The sequence below is a fragment of the Hyperolius riggenbachi genome, chromosome 3 (assembly GCF_040937935.1).
Source record: "Hyperolius riggenbachi isolate aHypRig1 chromosome 3, aHypRig1.pri, whole genome shotgun sequence".
NCBI classification, from domain to species: Eukaryota; Metazoa; Chordata; class Amphibia; order Anura; family Hyperoliidae; genus Hyperolius; species Hyperolius riggenbachi.
The window spans coordinates 19314239-19335694 of record NC_090648.1 but is presented as its reverse complement, the minus strand read 5'-3'; the positions used below and the strand labels follow the sequence as shown (position 1 = coordinate 19335694).

Here is a 21456-nt window from a genome sequence, read left to right as displayed (position 1 = left end):
TGGGTATGGGGTGCATAGTGCCCCTTACCCATTTCCACAAAGAGTTAAGTGAAAAAAACTCAACAAAAAAGTCCTTTTTTTATTTTAAATTAACCAGAAATACTTATCTATACCTTTGTTTCCAAGCCAATATCCTCAGCAATGGTCTGACGCCAATATCTCCTAATCTTGCGATCTTCAGTTACATCTTGATTGAAGATCTCAGCACACCTGCTGCAACACACTGCCACTAGCCACACAGCTCTAGCTATACTTTGAATAGCTAGAGCAAAAGCATCTTTAAATTTTAGCTCCAGTGCTTCAGGTTTAAAAAAAAATAGGTAAAGTTGCCAGGGATCCTTATACAGCCATATTGCGGCTGTATAGCGATCCCTGGCCAAAGCGTTGCCACTTCCACAGGGTTTCCAGGGTGTCTACGTATGGACCCTATGGAAACCCTGTTATGAAATTCATTGCTTTTTCTTTTGATACATGTAAATTTACACTACCGTTAGGTTGCTACATTATCTGTCATTTACCACATTTAAATGTATACTTTTCCTATTGTAACTTTAAAATCAATTTTCTTAAAAACTATAAAGTCTTTTTTTTCACTTGTTCCCACTGTTCTACTTAAAATACCCTGTAAAGTTGGTGTTTCTAGCACATACAGGGGGCTTTGCTATTAACCGCTAAAATCGATGGCCGGGGTAACTTTTCCCACATTCTACATAAGAACTTTAAAATCAATTTTCTCAAAAACTATAAGGTATTTTTGAACAATTTTTTTCCTCTTGTTCCCACTCTTCTACTTAACATACCCTGCAAATTTGGTGTTTCTAGCATGTAAGGGGGCTTTGCTATGAACCGTTAAATGAATCAATGATTCCGACTTGTGATCATAGATGTAATGCGTAATTCCGACTCAAAACCACATTCGAATTTGGAACTGATTTTTATTTGTAATCTCGATCACAGCAATCCAGAAGTGGGTTGAGCCGTGATCGAAACCATTTTAATCCGAAATTTAGTGCATCCGAGCAACACTGTTCATATGTATTCTATTCCATATCACAACTCTTCCACTTAATTAGTTATGTATGTCCTCCTTTTATTATTTTCGAACCTATAATAGCATTTTCCTCATATTTAAAATTGCCATCAACAAAAAACTGGAAGAGAAAGAGAAAGACACAGAGTTTCATTCAGGAAAAAGAGCTGTCAGAAGAGTTTTCAGAGTTTTCAGTAATTTAAGATATATTGAATTAACTTTTGCTAGCAGAGAGACATCAAAGTATTCCAAGAATTTACAGCAAAATGAGTTCTGCCGGCTGAGGTCAAAAGCAGTGCAGTTATCACAAGCAAAAGAATTCCTTTGAAGCTGCTAACTTCAGGTTTGAAAAGGGGACTTCAGAATTTCCTGCTCTTAGACTTGAGAGAAAAGACCTTGAAGTTCTTTAGTATAGTGGTGTTGAACTTCTAGTCTTTCTTTTTAGGGTACATATTCATCCCTTGCTCTGAAAAAATACATGCACCCAACAACGTGTAACATAAACATTGATGAAAAACACGAATGTTATTAAAAATGGCAGGAAAAAAATTACTCGGGGTATAGCTGCAATTTTAAGATATTGTCTTTTTTATTGTTTTTTCATTTTTATGTAAGATAGATTAACCACCCTGGTGTTCTATTAAGATCGCCAGGGCGGCTGCGGGAGGTTTTTTTTTTAAATAAAAAAAAAAACTATTTCATGCAGCCAACTGAAAGTTGGCTGCATGAAAGCCCACTAGAGGGCGCTCCGGAGGCGTTCTTCTGATCGCCTGTGGCGGCCAAAAGTAACACGGAAGGCCGCAATGAGCGGCCTTCCGTGTTTTGCTTACTTCGTCGCCATGGCGACGAGCGGAGTGACGTCATGGACGTCAGCCGACGTCCTGACGTCAGCCGCCTCCGATCCAGCCCTTAGCGCTGGCTGGAACTATTTGTTCCGGCTGCGCAGGGCTCGGGCGGCTGGGGGGACCCTCTTTCGCCGCTGCTCGCGGCGGATCGCCGCAGAGCGGCGGCGATCAGGCAGCACACGCGGCTGGCAAAGTGCCGGCTGCGTGTGCTGCTTTTTATTTGAGGAAAATCGGCCCAGCAGGGCCTGAGCGGCACCCTCTGGCGGTAATGGACGAGCTGAGCTCGTCCATACCGCTAAGGTGGTTAATAAATATGCTAAAATAATGGAATTAAAAAGGTCAAAATATCATCTATAACAAAGAAATTATATTTACAGTCGTAATGAGCATAGTCAAAAACTGGTAAATATTACTGATATTTTACTGCAACTAAACCGAATCCTACTCTCACACAAAACCCATGGTGCCTAACCATAAGATTCCCCCTGGTGGTGTCTAGCTATACACCCCCCCCCCACCCCGATGGTGACTAAAAACCCCCTTCCTGACACCAAAACCTTAAACCCCTTTCCTGATGCCTAACCTTAAAACCCCCTTTCTCTGCTGCAAATAACGTTAATACAAAAAAAGTGATACATTTGTAAGATAATACATTTCTAGAATGGTAATTTATGAAATTATAATTGTCAAAACAAATTTCAAAACATAATTTTTCAAAACACTTATTCTTAAAACAAAAAAGAAAGTCACTATTTATTTAACCTATTCGTCAGTTGTAGTTAGAACTGTAGGAGTACTCTTTATAGGGATGAAGTGTCTCATCTACAGCTATGACAATGAATGAGTTGAATTATTTATATCTTGGGAGCTCTACAAAGTAATCTATGCTGATAATGTAAGTTTTTTTCCACCTTTCTCTGGCATAACAGGGATATGTGAGGGTGTTTTACCTAATTTTCTGGTTGAACCCAAGTGACGTGTATGTCATTTTTCAACCCAATTAACTATGTAATGCTCAGTTTGTATGATATCCCTGAGTTTAAATAGGTTTTCTCCCACATCCCAAAACAGTACACATAAAATAATTGGACTCCATAAGGATTGACCTTATTAGGTAAAGATGATATCATGAGTTACTCTGAGGGACAGTTGGTGACATGACTATGTACACCGAAAAGTGCTGAAGAAGTTGCCAGCACTTATATATTAATACAAACAGTAAGTGATAAAAAAACATTATATTTAGAGCCTCCTTGATTTAGTTTTGCTCAATTGTCTTTGTAAAGTTTTCCAAGAAATATCAGCACTAGTAGTATATTTGAAAAGTGTTGCTAGTGAATTTTGCAAAACTCATTTTCGCTTTGAAAATGCTATTTTGGATATCAAGAACATATTTATGAATATACATTATATTTTTGCAATATGGTCAAAGTAAAAACGTTTTTCATTCTGATGTGAAAATTTGTGAAAAACAACAACAAAAAAAGGGGTACTGTTACTGCAAAAATTCTCGAAGAGCACAAAAACTAATTTCTTTCAGCGTGAAAGTTCGCAAAAAATAACAAGCATATTACAACATGATTTTTAAAGGCATTTTTGTTCAAAAGTTGACATTTTCACTCATCACTGTATATTAAATTTACATCATTTATTTTTTGTAAACCTACGTAGACAACATGCATGGATGTCCAAATCAAAGCACAGGAGATGAATTTCAAATCTTGGCATTTTCAGTTCCTAAAATAGCACAGCTTTCCCTCTTTACTGGCATTTTGTTAATGTATTTGGCAACCATACTTGGAAATCTCACTATTATAACCCTAGTCTGTGCGGTTCCCAAACTGCACACTCCAATGTATTTCTTCTTATCCAACCTTGCTGCTGTGGACATGGTCTCAACCTCAGCCTGTGTCCCAAAACTACTTCTCATTACAATAACTGAAGATCATGCTATCTCCTTCGGGTATTGCATGGCCCAGATGTTCTTTGTTATGTTGTGTTCTGCTGGTGAAATTTTTGTCCTGACTTCAATGGCTTATGATCGTTATGTAGCCATATGCAGGCCTTTACAATATTATATCATAATGAACAACAGACTCTGCATTTCTCTAGTTATTTGGTCCTGGGTGACAGCATCTCTGAACTCTTTGTTTCATACATTACTTACTGCTGAGTTACTATTTTGCTTTTCTCGGAATATCAACAGTTTCTTCTGTGACTTAAATGTGCTCATTTCAATTTCCAGTAGTGACACTACGAGCAGGAAACTTCTTATAGTCTTTGAAGGTACAATTATGACCTTTCTACCATTTGTGCTCACCATAATCTCATATGTTTTTATTATCTCCACCATCATGAAGATCAAGTCCAGCGATGGACGCTTCAAGATCTTCTCCAGCTGCACCTCCCATCTCATAACTGTGATATTATTCTACGGGCCATGCTACTTTTTATACATGAAATCTAATTTTCTAGAAATAAACGCGCAAGACAAAGTGCTGGCTATACTCTACATTGTTGTAGTTCCTATGTTAAACCCTCTGGTTTACAGTTTAAGAAACAAAGATATCTGGGATGCTATTATGAGCTTAAGAAATAAAGAAGATTTTTAAGCAATAAATCAGCAATTCTTTTGGATTTTGTGAAATGAGGCCAAAGGAGATCTATTGAGGTTGAAAGAGAACATTAAAAAGGAGAGTAAAGATAAGAAAGTGTAAAAAGGCTAAAATGGCCCTAACCAATGGAGCTATATCAACAATGCTATGCACTGCTGAGGACCAGAACAGTAAATGTATGTTGAATTGCTGTGGCTCTGTAAAATGTATAAGCTCTAGGCTCACTAATACTATACACTACGGTTCTGGGTGTGTGCCTGGCTTTCAATGACAAAAAGAGATGATTTGCATATTTGAGCGTGATACAACATGGTAAACCACACTTGCTCACCTTAAAGATGATTTATTGCAAATACCTTCTGTTTTAAGAAACTCAATCATATTAAATATCACTTTTTAGCCTCTTTTCAGTCTCTTTTTAGACCCTTATGCTTTCCTACTGGATCTATCTGGATTGCCATGAGCCATCTCTACTACTAGTCTAAGCATTATCCCATAGAGTTATATCAACCCATGCCATGAACTGATGAGGACCAGAAAGTCTTAAACAGGCTGTCTGCATATCAGAAATGAGACAGATGTCCACCGTGGTGGAACCACGTATGTACTGTCTCAACCCCTCAGACTGTGAGGTATGGGGGTATTAGATGCACAAACTGGGTATAAGAAGCACTTAAATGTATTAGCTATAGACATATAAACCAGCGGCTCTGGATGTGCAGCCTGGCATATTAGGGAGTGATGCATCATGGGAAGCACACTTACTTAAAGCAATAAAGCTATATATATATATATATATATATATATATATATATATATATATGAGAGAGAGACAGAGGCATTCCAAGGGATAGAGCAAGAAAGTGGGAATGGGAGTGGGTGTAAGTGATGTAGGAAATGAGTGACAGTTATAGGAAGCAGAAGTAATACAGGAAGTCCGTAATAGTTTAACCACTTCACCACTGAGGGGTTTTACCCCCTGACCACCAGAGCAATTTTCACCTTTCAGCGCTCCGTCCATTCATTCGTCTATAACTTTATTATTACTTATCGCAATGAAATGAACTATATCTTGTTTTTTCCGCCACCAATTAGGCTTTCTTTAGGTGGGACATTATGCCAAGAATTATTTTATTCTAAATGTGTTTTAATGGGGAAAATAGGAAAAAATGTCAGAAAAAATTATTATTTTCAGTTTTCGGCCATTATAGTTTTTAAATAATGCATGCTACTGTAATTAAAACCCATGAAATTTATTTGCCCATTATTCCCGATTATAAAACCGTTTAAATTATGTCTCTATCACAATATTTGGCCCCAATATTTTATTTGGAAATAAAGGTGCATTTTTTTCAGTTTTGCGTCCATCCCTAATTACAAGCCCGTAGTTTATAAAGTAACAGTGTTATACCCTCTTGACATAAATATTTAAAAAGTTCAGTCCCTAAGGTAACTATTTATGTTTTTTTTTATTGTATATATATATTTTTTTTAAATATTACAAAAAAAAAGAATTGGGGAGTGTGGGAGGTAATGAGTTAATTTATTATGTAAAACAATTTATTTGTATGTGTAAAATGCATTAGGGTGTAGTTTACTATTTGGACACAAGATGGCCACAGTGAGTATGTTTACATGCGACCTGTAAGCGACCGGAAGGACGCTTACAGGAAGCAGTAGGAGGCTGGGAGAATCACAATGATCGCGCTGTTTCTGAAAGAAGCAGCAGATCATTGCGGGGGCTTAGATCAACGAACGGGAATGGATTTTCCCGTTCATTGATCTCCGGGCAAGCGGGCGGTAGCGCGGACAGCGGCGGGAGCGCGGAAGGTACGGATTTCTCCGTCCCTGTTTTTTTAGGAGGGAAAAAAGGGACGGAGAAATTCGTACCGCCGGGGGTAAAGTGGTTAAAGAAGAAGGTCCCGGATAGCTTCTGCAGCAGGGTTGTAAGTACTGTGATGCACAGCTTTATTTTGGACCTGCTATAAGCACATGTTAGTAGAAGGGTGGACCATATTCACCATTCCTCTAACCTACACCACAGTGGTGAAGCTAGACATTATGAGGCCCATGACAACATTTCCGTGGGCCTATCATATCTAGACACTCTTGAGCAATGCTACCAGCCCCTACCCTTTGAATAGGATTTGATTGGTCATGGCTGCTATGGCTATTGTTATCGCTATGCCCCTGCTACACCAGGGGCATGGCTGCTATGGATATTGCTAGGCCCCTGCTACACCAGATTTTAAGAAAAAGTTTACTCAGATTGCTGCAGCTCTCAGGAGGCAGCGGGCTAATAAAGTACTGAAGTAAGTAAGGGGCATATGTCATAAAAGTGGTGCCTGGTAAAAAGGCCCAAGGAAATGACGGTAGTAGAATATCTGTAATTATATCAATATTTTCATATTCCCAACTGTAACCGAATAATTACACTAATGTTTCCCCTACCTATTCCTAACACTAACTTCCAGCTACTACTCACACTAACTTCCACCTACTCCTAACATTAAAGGCCTTTTTCAGCAGTGTACTGCTGTGTACCCCCGCATGCAAATTCAGATGGGAATCACCGTCTTTTAAAATAAATAGGCTGCCATATGATTCCCATGGGCAACGGCATGCAGCAAAAAAAAAAAAAATACTTGTGATTTCCTATAGCCATGCAGGGCATAGATGTATCTCATATCCCAGCTGTGCCGGCATCACTTCTCGCAAGATGCATGGTGTGCACAGTGCACGTTGATTCTCACCTTCCCTTTATATTTACCTAACACTAACCCCCTTTATCTACCCCAGTAGCTGCAGAACTGCTAATTACAAAGGCTGTAAAGTCATGCATTAGATTAGCTGTAAACCCACTAAAATCAACTAGCCAAATTTTGGCTACAGTTGTGCTCTCCTGCAAGCAAATCACTTACCTGTGGCCTATGGTGGGGTCCAAATGACCAGGAGCAACAAGCACCCATTTTACCTGTTCCAGAGTTAACGTGTACCAGAGATGAAGGTTATTAAATATGTTTTACTTACCCGGTGCTTCCCCCAGCCCCATAAGCACGGATGCGTCCCTCGCCGTCCTCCTAAGTGCCTTTGTTAAGCCGCAGTCAGCTCAGGTGCCCTGTTGATGTGCTGAATCAACCCTGATGTGCAATATGCCTGCCTAAGTGTATTACTCTCATGCTGTAAATGTTTTTTTTTTGGGGGGGGGGGGGGGTATACACTACTGCCTACTATTTTTGTATTTGTATTTGTTTCCCAATGCTTGTCTGTTGGTTTCCAACACCAGGTGTTCCACAAACAGTTCCCGGGTACAAACCTTTGTACTTTTACAATAAAGCTGATTCTGAAAATGTGGCTAATTGCATGCACTCATGCACTCAACCATTTAATTATCTCTGGAGGTGTGAGATCAGAAGATAAACTACCTTGATGTCAAAATCTGCAAGCAGTGGCGTAGCTAAGGAGCTATGCGCCCTAGTGAAAGTTTTACATGGGGCCCCTCAAGCACTCAAGGACAACCACAGTGTCAGAGGTGCAAGCAGGGGATGGGAAACAGTTTGTTAATGATTACTACTATTCAAAGCATCTAAAGAAGTGATTTTTACCAGCACAGGACCAATAGAGAGCTAATATTGTGCTTGAGGGAGGGCCCTTTGGGGTCCCCTCTACCAAGCATATTTAACCCCTTGTCCCCATGCAGGCTGAGATAGCCAGAATGTGGAGCCCTGGCCGACTGGAGCTTCACACCCTGAGCTATACCAGCCTGCATGGTCCATGGTATGGGGGGCTCTTTCCCACCTCCGGTGCCCCAGGAGGAGGTGGGTCGAAGACTCCCTTGGGGGGGTTCAGAGTGGCATATAGGAGTCCCCTTTAAGAAAGGAACCCAAGATGCCTGCCCCACTCCCAGGAAAAAAATTAGTATAGGGGTACAAAGTACCCCTTATCCATTTCCACAAAGGGTTAAATAAAATAAAAACACAACAACCAGTAACATATTTTAATATTCTCAATTAACCAGAAATACTTACCTGTATCTTTAAAAAAAATGTTCCCATGCCAATATCCTCTGAAGTGTCCAACGCCAATATCCTCTATCTTGCAATGTTAAAGTTGATTAAAGGAAAACAAATGTGGTAAGAACAAACACAGAGAAACAACATAGATTTTTTTTTTAATTGCCCTAACCCTTGTAATACACAGATTAGTGAAAGGGATCAAGTATAGTATATCCAATAGCACTAAATGCAACAAAAAGATACCCTGATTTAGAAAATAACATATACTTGGGGGGAAAATGACAACTATGAACAATGTAAAACAATGTACTTTTTATATCTATTTTTATATAAATCCAGGCCAGTGAATTGAGAACTACACATTTTTCCATTTAAAGACAGTAAAATGTTAGCAAACTTGGGGCCCTATGCAATTACCAAACTCGCCAGCGATAAGTGCTGACGAGTTCTTAAATTAGGCGTCAGTAAGGTCGCCTAACGCAAATGCATTTTACACCCCCCGGGGCGGAAAAGAACTCACTTGGGCGATATAAATCGCCCAGCAAGTTCCTTTCCCCCTATGCAATTCCATTTTGCACCCCCCGGGAATCGATGCTTCCCGCCAAACATAGATGATAACTTTTCACCTGCTCTGAGCAGGCGAAAAGACCTATCGTCGGTGTTGGCAAGCTATTTTAGGCATCTGGGAGCCTCCTTTACTAAGGAAACCCCAGATGCCAGGGATTTAAATCAGTGCTGGGCCGAAATTATGCATGAGCGTAATTCAATGCAAAGTTACGCGTAAGCGCTACGCGTAACTTACGGTCTTACGCGTAATTATTTACGCGTAAGCAGTAAAGTGGTATCGTAATTACGCTATCTACCGTAATTGCTAGGTATGCGTAATTTTACGAAGACTTATGCGTAATTTTACGCATAATTACTAACATAAAAACTCCCCTTTTCTAAGAGTAGCCAATCAGTCAACATCCTAAGCAACCAATAGTATCTTCTCCGCCCTTCACTATATAGCGTACGTTTTGACGCATACGAATTATGTGTACGCAATAGCTGTCACATTGACGGCTATTGCGTACATATCGTCTGTATGCATCAAAAAGTACGCATTAATGGGTATTACGACACTACGCATAACATCATAGCGTAAGCGCCTACATTACGGTATCCTTACGCGTAACTGCGTAAGTTAACGCGTAATTACAGTGATGAACCGTAGATAATTTCCTACGCCGTAACCGTAATTGCGTAATGTGTAATAGCGTAAAATTACGCGTAATGATCCGTAAGCGTAGATTTTTCCATTATGACCAGCACTGATTTAAATAGGTAAAGGAGTCAGTTTTGACTCCTTGCCTATTTAAAATGTAAAAAAAAAACCATACCTCCATCGTTCCCGTATTGCCGCATGTCCCACGCTGCTCCTCCGCTTATTTTTCTTCCATCTCTGTTTATTCTTGGAGCCGGCAAAGCATCTTTGAGTCTCCCACCGGGGCTCCCCATTCATCCACTAGGTGGCCCAATGATAATCATCCTGATTCTCATTGGTCCAGTTAGAATCAGGATGATTCTCATTAGGCCACCTAGTGGACGAATGGGGAGCCCCGGTGGGAGACTCAAAGATGCTTTGCTGGCTCCGAGAATAAACAGAGATAGAAGAAGAATGAGTGGAGGATCGGCGTAGGACATGCAGCAATACGGGAATGATGGAGGTATGTTTTTTGCCAAAGGTTTCGTGGTAGCGACGAGCGGCAGGAGGCAACGGGCGGCGGTTGAGAGCAAAGACTGGCTCTTGCGACCATGCGCGCGCATCTCCCGGGGGAGCGAGGCTGCAGTGCCGTGGTGCTGAAGGACAGCTCCCTGGCACTAATGCCTCACTCCACACTGCTGGCCCCACAGGAGCATGGCTCAGCGAATACCTAGTATTCGCCTGAGTTATGTTCCTTTACGCAAATACATCACTCAGGTGATACTGGCAATTGAATTTGCCGGTAAATCCTGAGCGATGTGAGGAGATAAGGAGCTTGCATGTTTTAAGTTTCTTATCTCCTCGAATTGCATATGGCCCTTGGTCTTTGCTTCCAATGTTCTCAGTAATTGTTTAGCATTCACCCTCTAAGATCCTCAGGATATCAAAAAGGATATCAAATCATGAACCATTGGTGCGCCAATGAACTTTGGCTAGGTTTGTGTTGCACATGCCGAGTTTGTGTTTTTACATAAGAGCTTGCTAGCTAGATAGTTTGTTCCACTTTCCCCATGTAGCCAGGCTTCCTGACTGATGTGTGGTTATCTCCTTCCTAAGCTGGTTAGTTAATCTACACGTTCTAACTATGCAAATGTTTCAAATATTTATCTGGGAAATGTCGTTGTTTTACTTGGTTTGGGGGGGGGGGGGGTTGCTTTTTTTGTTTGTTTTGTAACTTTTTGGGGTATGTTCACTATTTTAGATGTGCAAGAATAAGGCCCCGTTCACACTTGCGTTTTTGTAAGAAACGGAACGGATGTCCGGACCGCACCGGATCCGGACCGGACCGGATCCGTACGGTTCCTATCTGGATCCGTTCCGGATCCGATCCGTTTGCATCCGTTTGCATCCGTTTTCCGTGCGGTATGAACACGGTTGCGGTCCGGATCCGTTTTCTTACAGAGATAACAACCTAAATACCTGGGGTCTGGGAGGTCAGCAGAAGCTCTGGGGTCATTGTTGGAGACAGGTGGACGTGTGGAGACCATCCGTGGATACTTTTTTTCCACAGGCCTCTGCATTTCTTTACGTTGCTGTGGTCCGCATCCCCCTTGTCCCACAGGGCTGGTATCTGCTGCACCTGTAGGATGAGGTCTTCTGCTGTGTAGGGCCTCACCTCCTCGTTATCAGACACATCAGACATGTTGCTGCCAAAGAGCTCCAGCATGAAATCGCTGCTGCTCCACTCTGTGAACGCTGGGCCCATGTGGTCCCCATCCAAAATGGCCGCTATACCATAGAAAAAGCATAGGAAGTGGGGTAGAACGTCCGTTTTTTATAGCCAGTGTGTTGTGCGCTCTCCGTTTCTCATTGGTTTGTATTGGACGGATGCAACAGTCAGGCTCCGCTCCGGATACGTCTGCCGGAGGAGCCGGACCAAAAAATAGCGCATGTTGGATCTTACGCCGGAGTCCGGATCCGGTCCGGCTCCGGTCCGCATGGTACGGACGCATGTGAACGGACGCATAGACTTTCATTGCTATGCCGTGCGTCCGTTCCGTCCGTTCCGCATGCGGTCCGGCTCCGGTACGGCGATTCCGGATGGCGAACGCCAATGTGAACCGGGCCTAAAAGTTGTCAAGATTTTTAGGATGTGATGGTGTAGGGAATTAATAATATATAAAATAGCTAAAAGTAAGAAAAAAAATATCCAGTACAGTCTTGGGAAATTCTAGGGCTAACTTTCTCATAGCTTTATTTTGTGGGGACAAAATCGACTTACTGTCATTGTCCAGGTGTGAGACATTTTCAGGCTTCCTGTATCCATAAAATTTATTTTACTTCTAAGAAAAACAAGTGCTCTCTCGGGCAGGCCTGTTAATTCCCCTCATTGGGGTGAATCCCTTCTCTGTTATTCATATAACTGAAGGTACAGGCTCTCCTGCATCACAAAACAGGCACTGACCACAAACTAACTAATATCCACATTTGCAGGATCAGAATTCTCTTTATGTATATGCATATCTCATCATCCTGCCTATCTGTAACGATTGGTGTCAGCAACACAGATTTTCTGATTATTGGTGATCTGCAGTATCCCCAATAATACAGACGCCATACCTGATTATATGGTGATCTGCAGAATCACCAATAATACTAGTATAGCTAGACACAGGACACCCAATGTGGTATAGTGTTTGGTGCAACAGTAAATGGAGAAGTTATCTCCTAAGGAGCGGGAGAAACAGACTGTACTGCGGCCAGTGGACACCTGAGGGGCAGGAAGATTGGTCTGCAGCTAGAGATTCCTAGATGAGCAAGGAATCAGACTATACTACAGCCAGGGATTCCCTGAAGGCTGGGAATCAGACTGTACTGCAGCCAGTGGATCTAAGAGGCAGAGATCCACTGGCTATGCTGCCTGATGGCCTCCAGAGGAGCTGAAGTACAGTATGGCTGCTCACCCAAGAGCTAGGTGACAGCCAGAGAGGTCAGACAAGCCAGGTCAGCAACACACGGACGGACAAGGTACAGAAATGGAAGACTGATTCAGTATCCAGGTATAGGCAGGGTTGGCAACAGGTAATCAGATGGGCCGAAGTACGGAATCAGAATTCAGGAGAGTAGTCAAGAAAGCCAGAGGTCATAACAGGTAACGAATGAGATGTCACTGTCCTAGACTTAAGTGTGAGGTCCTTGGTCCCAACACCCCGGAACTAGTCTAACGAATAGGCAGTGACAATATAGATCTTCAACAGAGAAAAAAAAGTGGTTGCGCATCTAACCAAGATGCACCTGACATTGCATAGGGCTAACTAGCCTCTTGAAGGCACAACTGTGCTCATTGCAGTAAAACAGGTCCATTAGAACTAATGCATCTCACAATACAAATAATGGAAGCAAATCCATGCGTTACACATAATTAACTTATTAGGGGCCCTTACCCTTGTCTTATTGAGAGAGACATCAGTTCAGTAGCAGGGACGGCTCGTGCAGCCTTCTCTCGGGGTCCCCGCCCTAACCTACGTTTAAAATCACCCAGCAATATGGGAACATGCTTGCAGCATTGCCTTGGGAGCAGCAGGCCATATAAAGGGGAAGGGGCGTGGCATGGGCGGCGCCCCAGGTTCTCTCACTGCCTGGGGACACCGCCCACAACCACAACCCAACCCTTAGAAGAAAGAGTTACAATGATATTTAGAAAAAAAGTGGTCGCGCATCTAACCAAGATGCACCTGACATTGCATAGGGCTACCTAGCCTCTTAAAGGCACAACTGTGCTCATTGCAGTAAAACAGGTGCATTAGAAGTGATGCATCTCACAATACAAATAATGGAAGCAAATCCATGCGTTACACATTATTAACTTATTAGGGGACCTTACCCTTGTCTTATTGAGAGAGACATCAGTTCAGTAGCAGGGACGGCTCGTGCAGCCTTCTCTCGGGGTCCCCGCCCTAACCTATGTTTAAAATCACCCAGCAATATGTGAACATGCTTGCAGCATTGCCTTGGGAGCAGCAGGCTTATATGGCCACATATAGGAACTATGGACTGAAATACCGTTGGTTGAAAATGCTGATTTCCAATTTTGCGGATTTACAATTTCTGTATTCCGATTTCCAAGGAGTCATTTTTGGGAGCAATTTTTGCATTCTGATTAGCCAAATACTTCTAAGTTAACTCTGCATTCTCTGATTGTCCAATGCTTCTGAGTTCTGTGAATGGATTAAAATTACCGTGTTTTGGTAATGCAGTATTTTTGCAGAAATCCAATTTCCATTTTCCAGTTTTCGAGGAGTCTTTTTTTCGTCATTTTTTTTTCATTCTATGATTGGCCAAGCACTTCCAAATTGACTCTGCATTCATTGATTGGTCAAATGCTTTCGAGCTCTGTGACTGGGCTAAAATACAGAGATGTGGTCATGCTTTTTTTCTGCAGAAATCCATTTCTGATTTTTGTTTTCCGAATTTCGAGGAAAGGAGGAAAACAAACACCAATGAAGAAAAGTTTGCCCAGCTGCACACAGAGTTCCAGATAATATCACACAGAGATAAGGAAGCTTTTCTAAACCAACAGAGCAAGGAATAGAAGCAGACAATGTAAAACTCGTAGTTGCAACAAAATTCAGAATTTTTGATGGGATTCAGTTGTTATCTCTGTCAGTGTCAGAGGTAAAGTATGTTAAGTACTTTTCAAGAGGTTAGTTCTTTCTAGCCATTAGATTAAGGTTGGTAACTGGAGGATAGGGATGAAAGTATTTGAAAGGACAGGTCTGAGTAAACAAAAACAAAAAACAAGATCTACTTACCCGGGGCTTCCTCCAGCTCCTGACAGCTGATATGTTCCTCCATTTCAGGTCCTCACAAGGTCGGCATCTTCTGTGCCTGCGTGAGCATGCAGCCACATTACTCACAATCACAGTCATGTGGCCTGGAGCATTCTGCGCAGAGAGGTCCTGGTGAGGTCGGCATCTGAAATGGAGCGGACCCCGGGTACTGGAACTGTGGCAAGGAACATACCGGCTGCCAGGGGCTGGAGGAAGCCCCGGGTAAGTAGATCTTGTTTTGATTTTACTTAGATGTGTCATTTAAGAAATCTGAAAAGGTCCTTCCATACAACTCAGGCGAAGTGAACACTTTGAGGTTGATTTATTTATTGCCAAGCACATGCAGTGCACAGCAATGTTAATGGTATTCACGTAACTGACACATTGAGCATTCTGTGAGTAGCACCACTCGCATTACCCAGATAACATGTGTTGTGCTACTTGTACAATGTGGGCTACACCAGTTGTGTACGTGCCGGTAAAAGGGGCATGCACTGTGTATGCTCAGTCATTTTCTTGACTTTTTTGTAAATATGCTCCTTTGATTTGAAGTTATGCTCACTATTTCTTTAATAAAGGTTTTAGTTGTAGTTAGAACTGTAGGAGCACTTTTCATAGGGATGAAATGGCCCATCTCGAATAACTGAATTTAATTAATCATACCTGGGGAGTAGAGATGACATCACAAACACTGGTCCACATGACAGCCCAGGGGCCCCAGGTCTCTCTCACTCGCTGGGGCCCCCAAACCACCATGCGACACCTAGAGGGAAGTGTGGGCAAGCCCTGGACCTCTCACCTCCAGGGAACTCACCCCACCACTTCTAAACTGAATGCCAACTGCAACAAACACAATTGCTAACTTCCAGCTAGAGCAATCTCCTGCCTCTATCTGGCCAGCAGATGCCAGTCAGCCAATCAGGTGTACCTGAATGCTAATTTATGTAATTCCTGCTAGATTTGGTACAGCAGGCAAAGGGTGTTTTAAATTTCATTTTTGAAGCTTCTAGGATGCGGTTGACAGGTGAGTGGTTAGGGAGGGGACGGTGTGGGAGATGTGCCTACACGGGGCATCCCTGTAAACGATGCAATTCACGATTGCGTCCAACCAAAGCCTCCCACCTGAATTGGCTGACTGGCGTCTGCTGGCCAGATAGAGGCAGGAGATTGCTGTAGCTGGAAGTTAGCAATTGTGTTTGTTGGAGTAGAGATGACCTCAACGGTTCGCCAGCGAACGGTTCCCAGCGAACTTCCGTGGTTCGCGATCGTGGCGAACAGGGAACTTTTCTGGAAGTTCGGTTCGCCCCCATAGTGCACCATTAGGGTCAACTTTGACCCTCTACATCACAGTCAGCAGGCACATTGTAGCCAATCAGGCTACACTCCCTCCTGGAGCCACTCCCCCCCCCTTATAAAAGGCAGGCATCGCCGGCCATTTTACTCACTCGTGTGCCTGCAGTAAATAGAGAAGGGACAGCTGCTGCAGTGCAGACTCTCTCATAGGGAAAGATTAGTTAGGCTCTTGTAGGCTTGTTAGCTTGCTCCTTGCTGATTCTTATTGCTAAAAAAGCATCCCACAACAGCTCTTTTGAGAGCTAATTTTGTTCTTGTGATCTTTTATTTTTTTTTCTGTGTATCCCACTGACACTTGTGTTGCATAGACAGCCTTGATAATCCATACTGTGTGTGTGCCACTGCCAGGCCCAGCACATTCAGTGACTACCTGTGTGTGTGACAGGTGCACATTGTAATACCCAGTACTGCATATACCTACTACCTGTTGTTCACAGTGCATCCGCCTACCTACGTGGGCACACGCAGTGTGATATATCATTCCATGCATACCTGTTAACTGCACCTGTGTGACTGACTGCACATTGTATTAGTCAAGTCAGTGCATACCTTTCACTTCATCCCCCCCAAATATGGACCAAACAAAAGGCAGAGGCAGGCCACCTGGCAGGTCTGTTCGAGGTCGCACTGTCATGATTCGTGTGGCCCTTGACCAAAGTACAGTGTTCAGAAAAAGGCACGTGCCATCAACCCCCAATACTGTCAGGACATAGTTGACTATTTAACACAGAACACTTCATCTTTCTCAGCTTCTGCATGGAAGCGTGACATATTTTCCTCCTCCTGCTCTGATTCTGGCATCCCACTTAACACTCAGTCGGCCACCACCACCAAAGTGCCATCATCACAGGGCTCAGCAGTGTGGAAATTGTTGTGTGTGTCTGCCTCAGATGAGAGCAATGCCATCTGTACTCTCTGCCACCAAAAATTGAGCCGTGGAAAGACCAAGACTCACATAGGGACAACAACCTTACGAAGGCACATGATTACAAAGCACAAACTGCAATGGGATGACCACCTGAAGGAAAGCAGCACACAAAAGCAAATCCATACACCGCAGTGGAAGATATGCAATTATTTCTCAAGAAAGGCGATACCCAAACTGTACCGTGATGTTGAAAGGCAAGTGGGGTCATCTCTGGCACACAACGTTGGGTCAAGGGACCATCTGACCACGTGATCTGCAAAGCACGGTCAGGCCTGCCCGAAGACTAAGTCAGTCCCCACACACAGAATCTCTGCCTGCACACCGTGTGACTGCCTGCCCCAAGACTAAGTAGCTCCCCACACAGCATCTCTGCCCGCAGACCGCTTGACTGCCTTCTCCACCACCACCAACAGGGTCCAGGACTCCAGGTGGATTCTCGAATTTTTAAGGCCGCTGCTAGCAGAGGCCACTATATTAATTTTTCTGGTGCATGTACATGCCTGCCTAATTTTTTTGGCTGCACTGCGGCTGCAACAACAAAACAAAAGGCATGCACATGTGCCAATTCCCCTTCGTGATCATTACCTTGCTGCGGTGAAGGGGCTTGTGTATCACAATGAAGCAATGACCACCGGCCACATGAGTGTCTCGGGGGGGGCACACCCAAGATAATAAGGTCTCTGCTTCATTGTGGACAGACCAAATTCGATCAGCTGGACAATCACCTCAGCCTGGCGACCATATGGGCTTGGAAACCGCTATCACCTGCACTCTCGCCACGGTGCGCACCAGTCACAACACAAACAGCACCACCGTCACAACACAAACAGCTGTTTGCGGTGCGTTACACAGTGAGTTTGGTGTGTCAGTGTGAAACAGTACACTAATTACACTCCCTGATTGATGTATACACATGCAAGATGTTTTAAAGCACTTTAGGCCCCCAATTTAGCATTCAATGTAATTTCTGCCCTTAAAACGCTGTTTTGCATCAAATGAAGATTTTCCCCGGGACTTTTGGCGTCTATCCCACTCATCCATGCCACCCTCCAGGTGTTAGACCCCTTGAAACATCTTTTCCATCACTTTTGTGGCCAGCATAAATTTTTCTAGTTTTTCAAGTTCGCCTCCCCATTGAAGTCTATCGCGGTTCGCGGAAGTTTGCGCAAACTGAACGTTTTGCGGAAATTCGCGAACCGAAGATCGGAGTTTCGGGCCATCTCTACTGGGGAGCTCTACAATATAATCCATGCTGATATTTATACTCAGTTGATTTGTTCTTCCTGAGTTTGAGTGGGTTTTCTCCCATATCCCCCCAAAATACAGATAAATTCAATGGACTACCTAACCATTGGCATTAGTAGGTCAAGATGACATCATGAGTTAAGGTGGCTATACACAAGATGATTTTACCCATCAATACTCAGCAGATTTGTTCACTTTGAACAAATCTGCTAGAACTGGATGCCCCAAATGATGACCGACTGACTGATTTCCAAGGCTCTGGAGTCGGTACAAAAATCATCCAACTCCAACTCTGACTCTGGCTCCTTAGTTTATGAAACCAACACGCCAGGTAGCCAAAATTGGTTCAACTCCGACTCCTCAACTCTGACTTCTCAACTATTGCAGGGCTATGGAGCAGGTACAAAAATCATCCAACTCCTCAGCTTATGAAACCACCAACTCTGACTCCGCGCTGCTAGCAAAAGTCAGTTTCATGATGACTAACACAGAGTGTTGGCAACAGCAGGGGCGCCTTTACCAGCTGGCACTACAAGCGGGTGCCTGAGGTGGCATGAAGAGAGGGAGGTGCCGGGCACGCTGCTGCGGAGGGGGGTTTGACTGCATGCAGCTGATCGCCGCTATTAAAATCAGCTGCTTGTTGGCGGGGATCGTGGTTTATTTACACCACGTGGTGCTCTGCTGCTTATATGCACGCCCCCCCCCCCCCCGCCCAGGCCCAGCCAATAGAGTTGCTGGAAAGAGAGATAGTCCCGCCCACTCCACCTCCTCCAAATCACCTTGCCCGCCCACCGCCCCTCTCCCTAGCAGCAGCCGCAGTTTGTTTACTGTGTGTGTGCACGACGCTGCCTCTAACTCCGCCCCCCGCCTGAAGGCAGTGTGACTCTCCTGGCTGGCGCCGCATGCCTGAGGGGACAGGGAGATTGCACGGCTACTGTGTCTGTGCCCCCTGCTGAGCCCCCCCCTTGGCCGGCCTTGCATGTGTATTGCTCTCTCTCTCCCCCTTCCCCTCCCGGACCCCCCAAACAAGTGGCTGCATTAGGAGTGCTGCTGAGGCAGCCTAAGGTAAGCCCATGCCCATAGTAGGCTAAAGTTGTGATCACTTCTTGCTGCTGCATTAATAAAAAAAAAAGTGGACCTGAACTCTTATACAGAACAGAAGGAAAACTTGGAGAGATGCACCCTGTATGTATTTAGATATAGCCTGTTTCATTCCCCCTCATTTATTACTAATTGCAAGTTGTAATTTGATCCTCCCTGTGTCACCTGACTGCCATGCCACGGCAGATAAGCTCATTAGAAAGCACAGGATGTTAACAATATGTCTGCTTACATGAAAGCAGGAAGTAGAAAAAGTGATGATTTATTTTAAGATTTGTAGCAGATGTAACAAAGAAATGTTTTTGTTTAAAGTGTACCAGAGACGAGCAGCGTCTTTGGTACAATACTTACCGTAGGCTTCTTTAAACACATTAGGGCTGCTTGTCCCTTGCCATTTCCCTGGTTCGGGGGGAGGGGTGTTTCATGTTGCTGAAGACGGGGGGGGGGGGGGGGGGGCGCCACAGGTATTCTCGCCTGGAGTGACAAAATGGCTAGAGGCGCCCCTGGGCAACAGAGCTATTCTCACCTTTCCTGCAAGCTTGCATCTTCCCATCTCCAGTGTATTTACTTCATGCCATGGGACTCCTCCTCCCTGTGTCTTCTCTCCCTGTGACTAAAGCTGTAGTTCAAACACTAGAGGTCCAGCATGTATGCTGTTGGACCTCTAGTGTTTCAACTACACCTTTTGTCAGATGATACAGGGGTCAAGACACAGTGAGGAGAAGCCCTGTGGCAGAGTAAAACCTTCAGACAGGTGAGGACCTGAGCCAGTGGGACAGGTGAGAGCTCTGCTGATGGGGGAATCACAGATGGGAAAGACCTGGATGGCCAGTCAGTTGGCAAGCTGGCAGCAGCTCCACAGAAAATCAGTGTGTGGGCAACCAATAATTCCCTCCCTGATTCTCTGATCAGATTCAGTCAGAGAGGGATCTATCTGATTGTCGATCTAGTGGCCCTCTGTAGATGTATGGCCACCTAGTGCTGGCCAGAAATGTCAGCACTAGCATTACAGGAAATATACATTCTTTATTTTTCTGTTTTCTTTTCTTTTTTTTTTACCTAAGTAGACAGCATGCATGGATGTCCAAATCAAAGCACAGATGAGTTTCAGATCTTAGCATTTTCAGCTCCTAGAGTAGCACAGCTTTCCCTTTTTATTGGAGTTTTGTTGATGTATTTGGCAACCTTGCTTGGAAATTTCACTATTATAATTCTAGTCCATGCAGTTCCCAAACTGCACACTCCAATGTATTTCTTCTTATCCAACCTTGCTGCTGTGGACAACCTCAACCTGTGTCCCAAAACTACTTCTCATTACAATAACTGAAGATCATGCAATCTCCTTCCAGAACTGCTTGGCCCAGATGTTCTTTGTAATGTTGTGTACTGCTGGTGAAATTTTTGTCTTGACTTCAATGACGTATGATCATTATGTGGCCATATGTAAGCCTTTGCTATATTATATCAAAATAAACAACAGACTCTGCATTTCTCTAGTTATTTGGTCCTGGGTGACAGCATCTCTGAACTCTTTGTTTCATATTTTACTTACTGTTGAGTTACTATTTTGCTTTTCTCGGGATATCAACAATTTCTTCTGTGACCTAAATGTGCTCATTTCCATTTCCAGTAGTGACACAACAAGTAGGAAACTTTTCATACAATACAATTATATACAGTACAATTATTGCCTTTCTACCATTTGTGCTCACCATAATCTCATATGTTTTTATTATCTCCACCATCTTGAAGATCAAGTCCAGTGATGGACGCTTCAAGATCTTCTCCAGTTGCACCTCCCATCTCAAAACTGCGGTATTATTCTACGGGCCAAGCTACTTTTTATACATGAAATCTGAGTTTTTAGAGACAAACGAGCAAGACAGAGTGTTGGCCATGCTCTACTTTGTTGTAGTTCCTATGTTAAATCCTCTAGTTTACAGTTTAAGAAACAAAGATATCTGGGATGCTTTTACAACCTTAAAAAAGATTTTAAAGTGATAAATCAGAAATTCTTCTGGATTTTCTGAATTGAGGAGAAAGGGTGAGAGAGGATTGGAAACGATTGAGGTGGAAATAGAACATTAAAAAAAGAGACAAACCTTAAAGGGAACCTGTACTGAGTACAATTATTTAAAATAAACACATGAGGTAACTTCAAATGAACATTAAATAGTTACCTTGCCATCAGTTTCTCTCAGAAGCTCACCATTTTCACCAATTTCTTCTGACAATGATCCCTTCCAGTTCTGACAACATTTTGTCAGAACTGAAATATATCAGTTGTTGTCAGTTATAGCTGAGAGGA

The 21456-nt window shown here is 43.3% G+C and overlaps 1 protein-coding gene and 1 pseudogene across 1 annotated transcript; both read left to right on the top strand.

Annotated features, from left to right (window-relative positions):
• The first annotated feature begins 3551 nt into the window (after positions 1-3551).
• LOC137561877 (olfactory receptor 1f45-like) lies at positions 3552-4487 on the top strand. Its single transcript, XM_068273229.1, has one exon. It carries the CDS (start codon positions 3552-3554, stop codon positions 4485-4487), a length of 936 nt encoding a protein of 311 aa, XP_068129330.1.
• A 15733-nt stretch (positions 4488-20220) lies between these two features.
• Positions 20221-21149, top strand: LOC137561876 (olfactory receptor 1f45-like; annotated as a pseudogene).
• The last annotated feature ends 307 nt before the right edge of the window (positions 21150-21456 follow it).

Coding starts and splice junctions, on each gene's coding strand:
- LOC137561877 (XM_068273229.1), top strand. CDS start 3,552: ATGCATGGATGTCCAAATCAAAGCACAGGAGATGAATTTCAAATCTTG.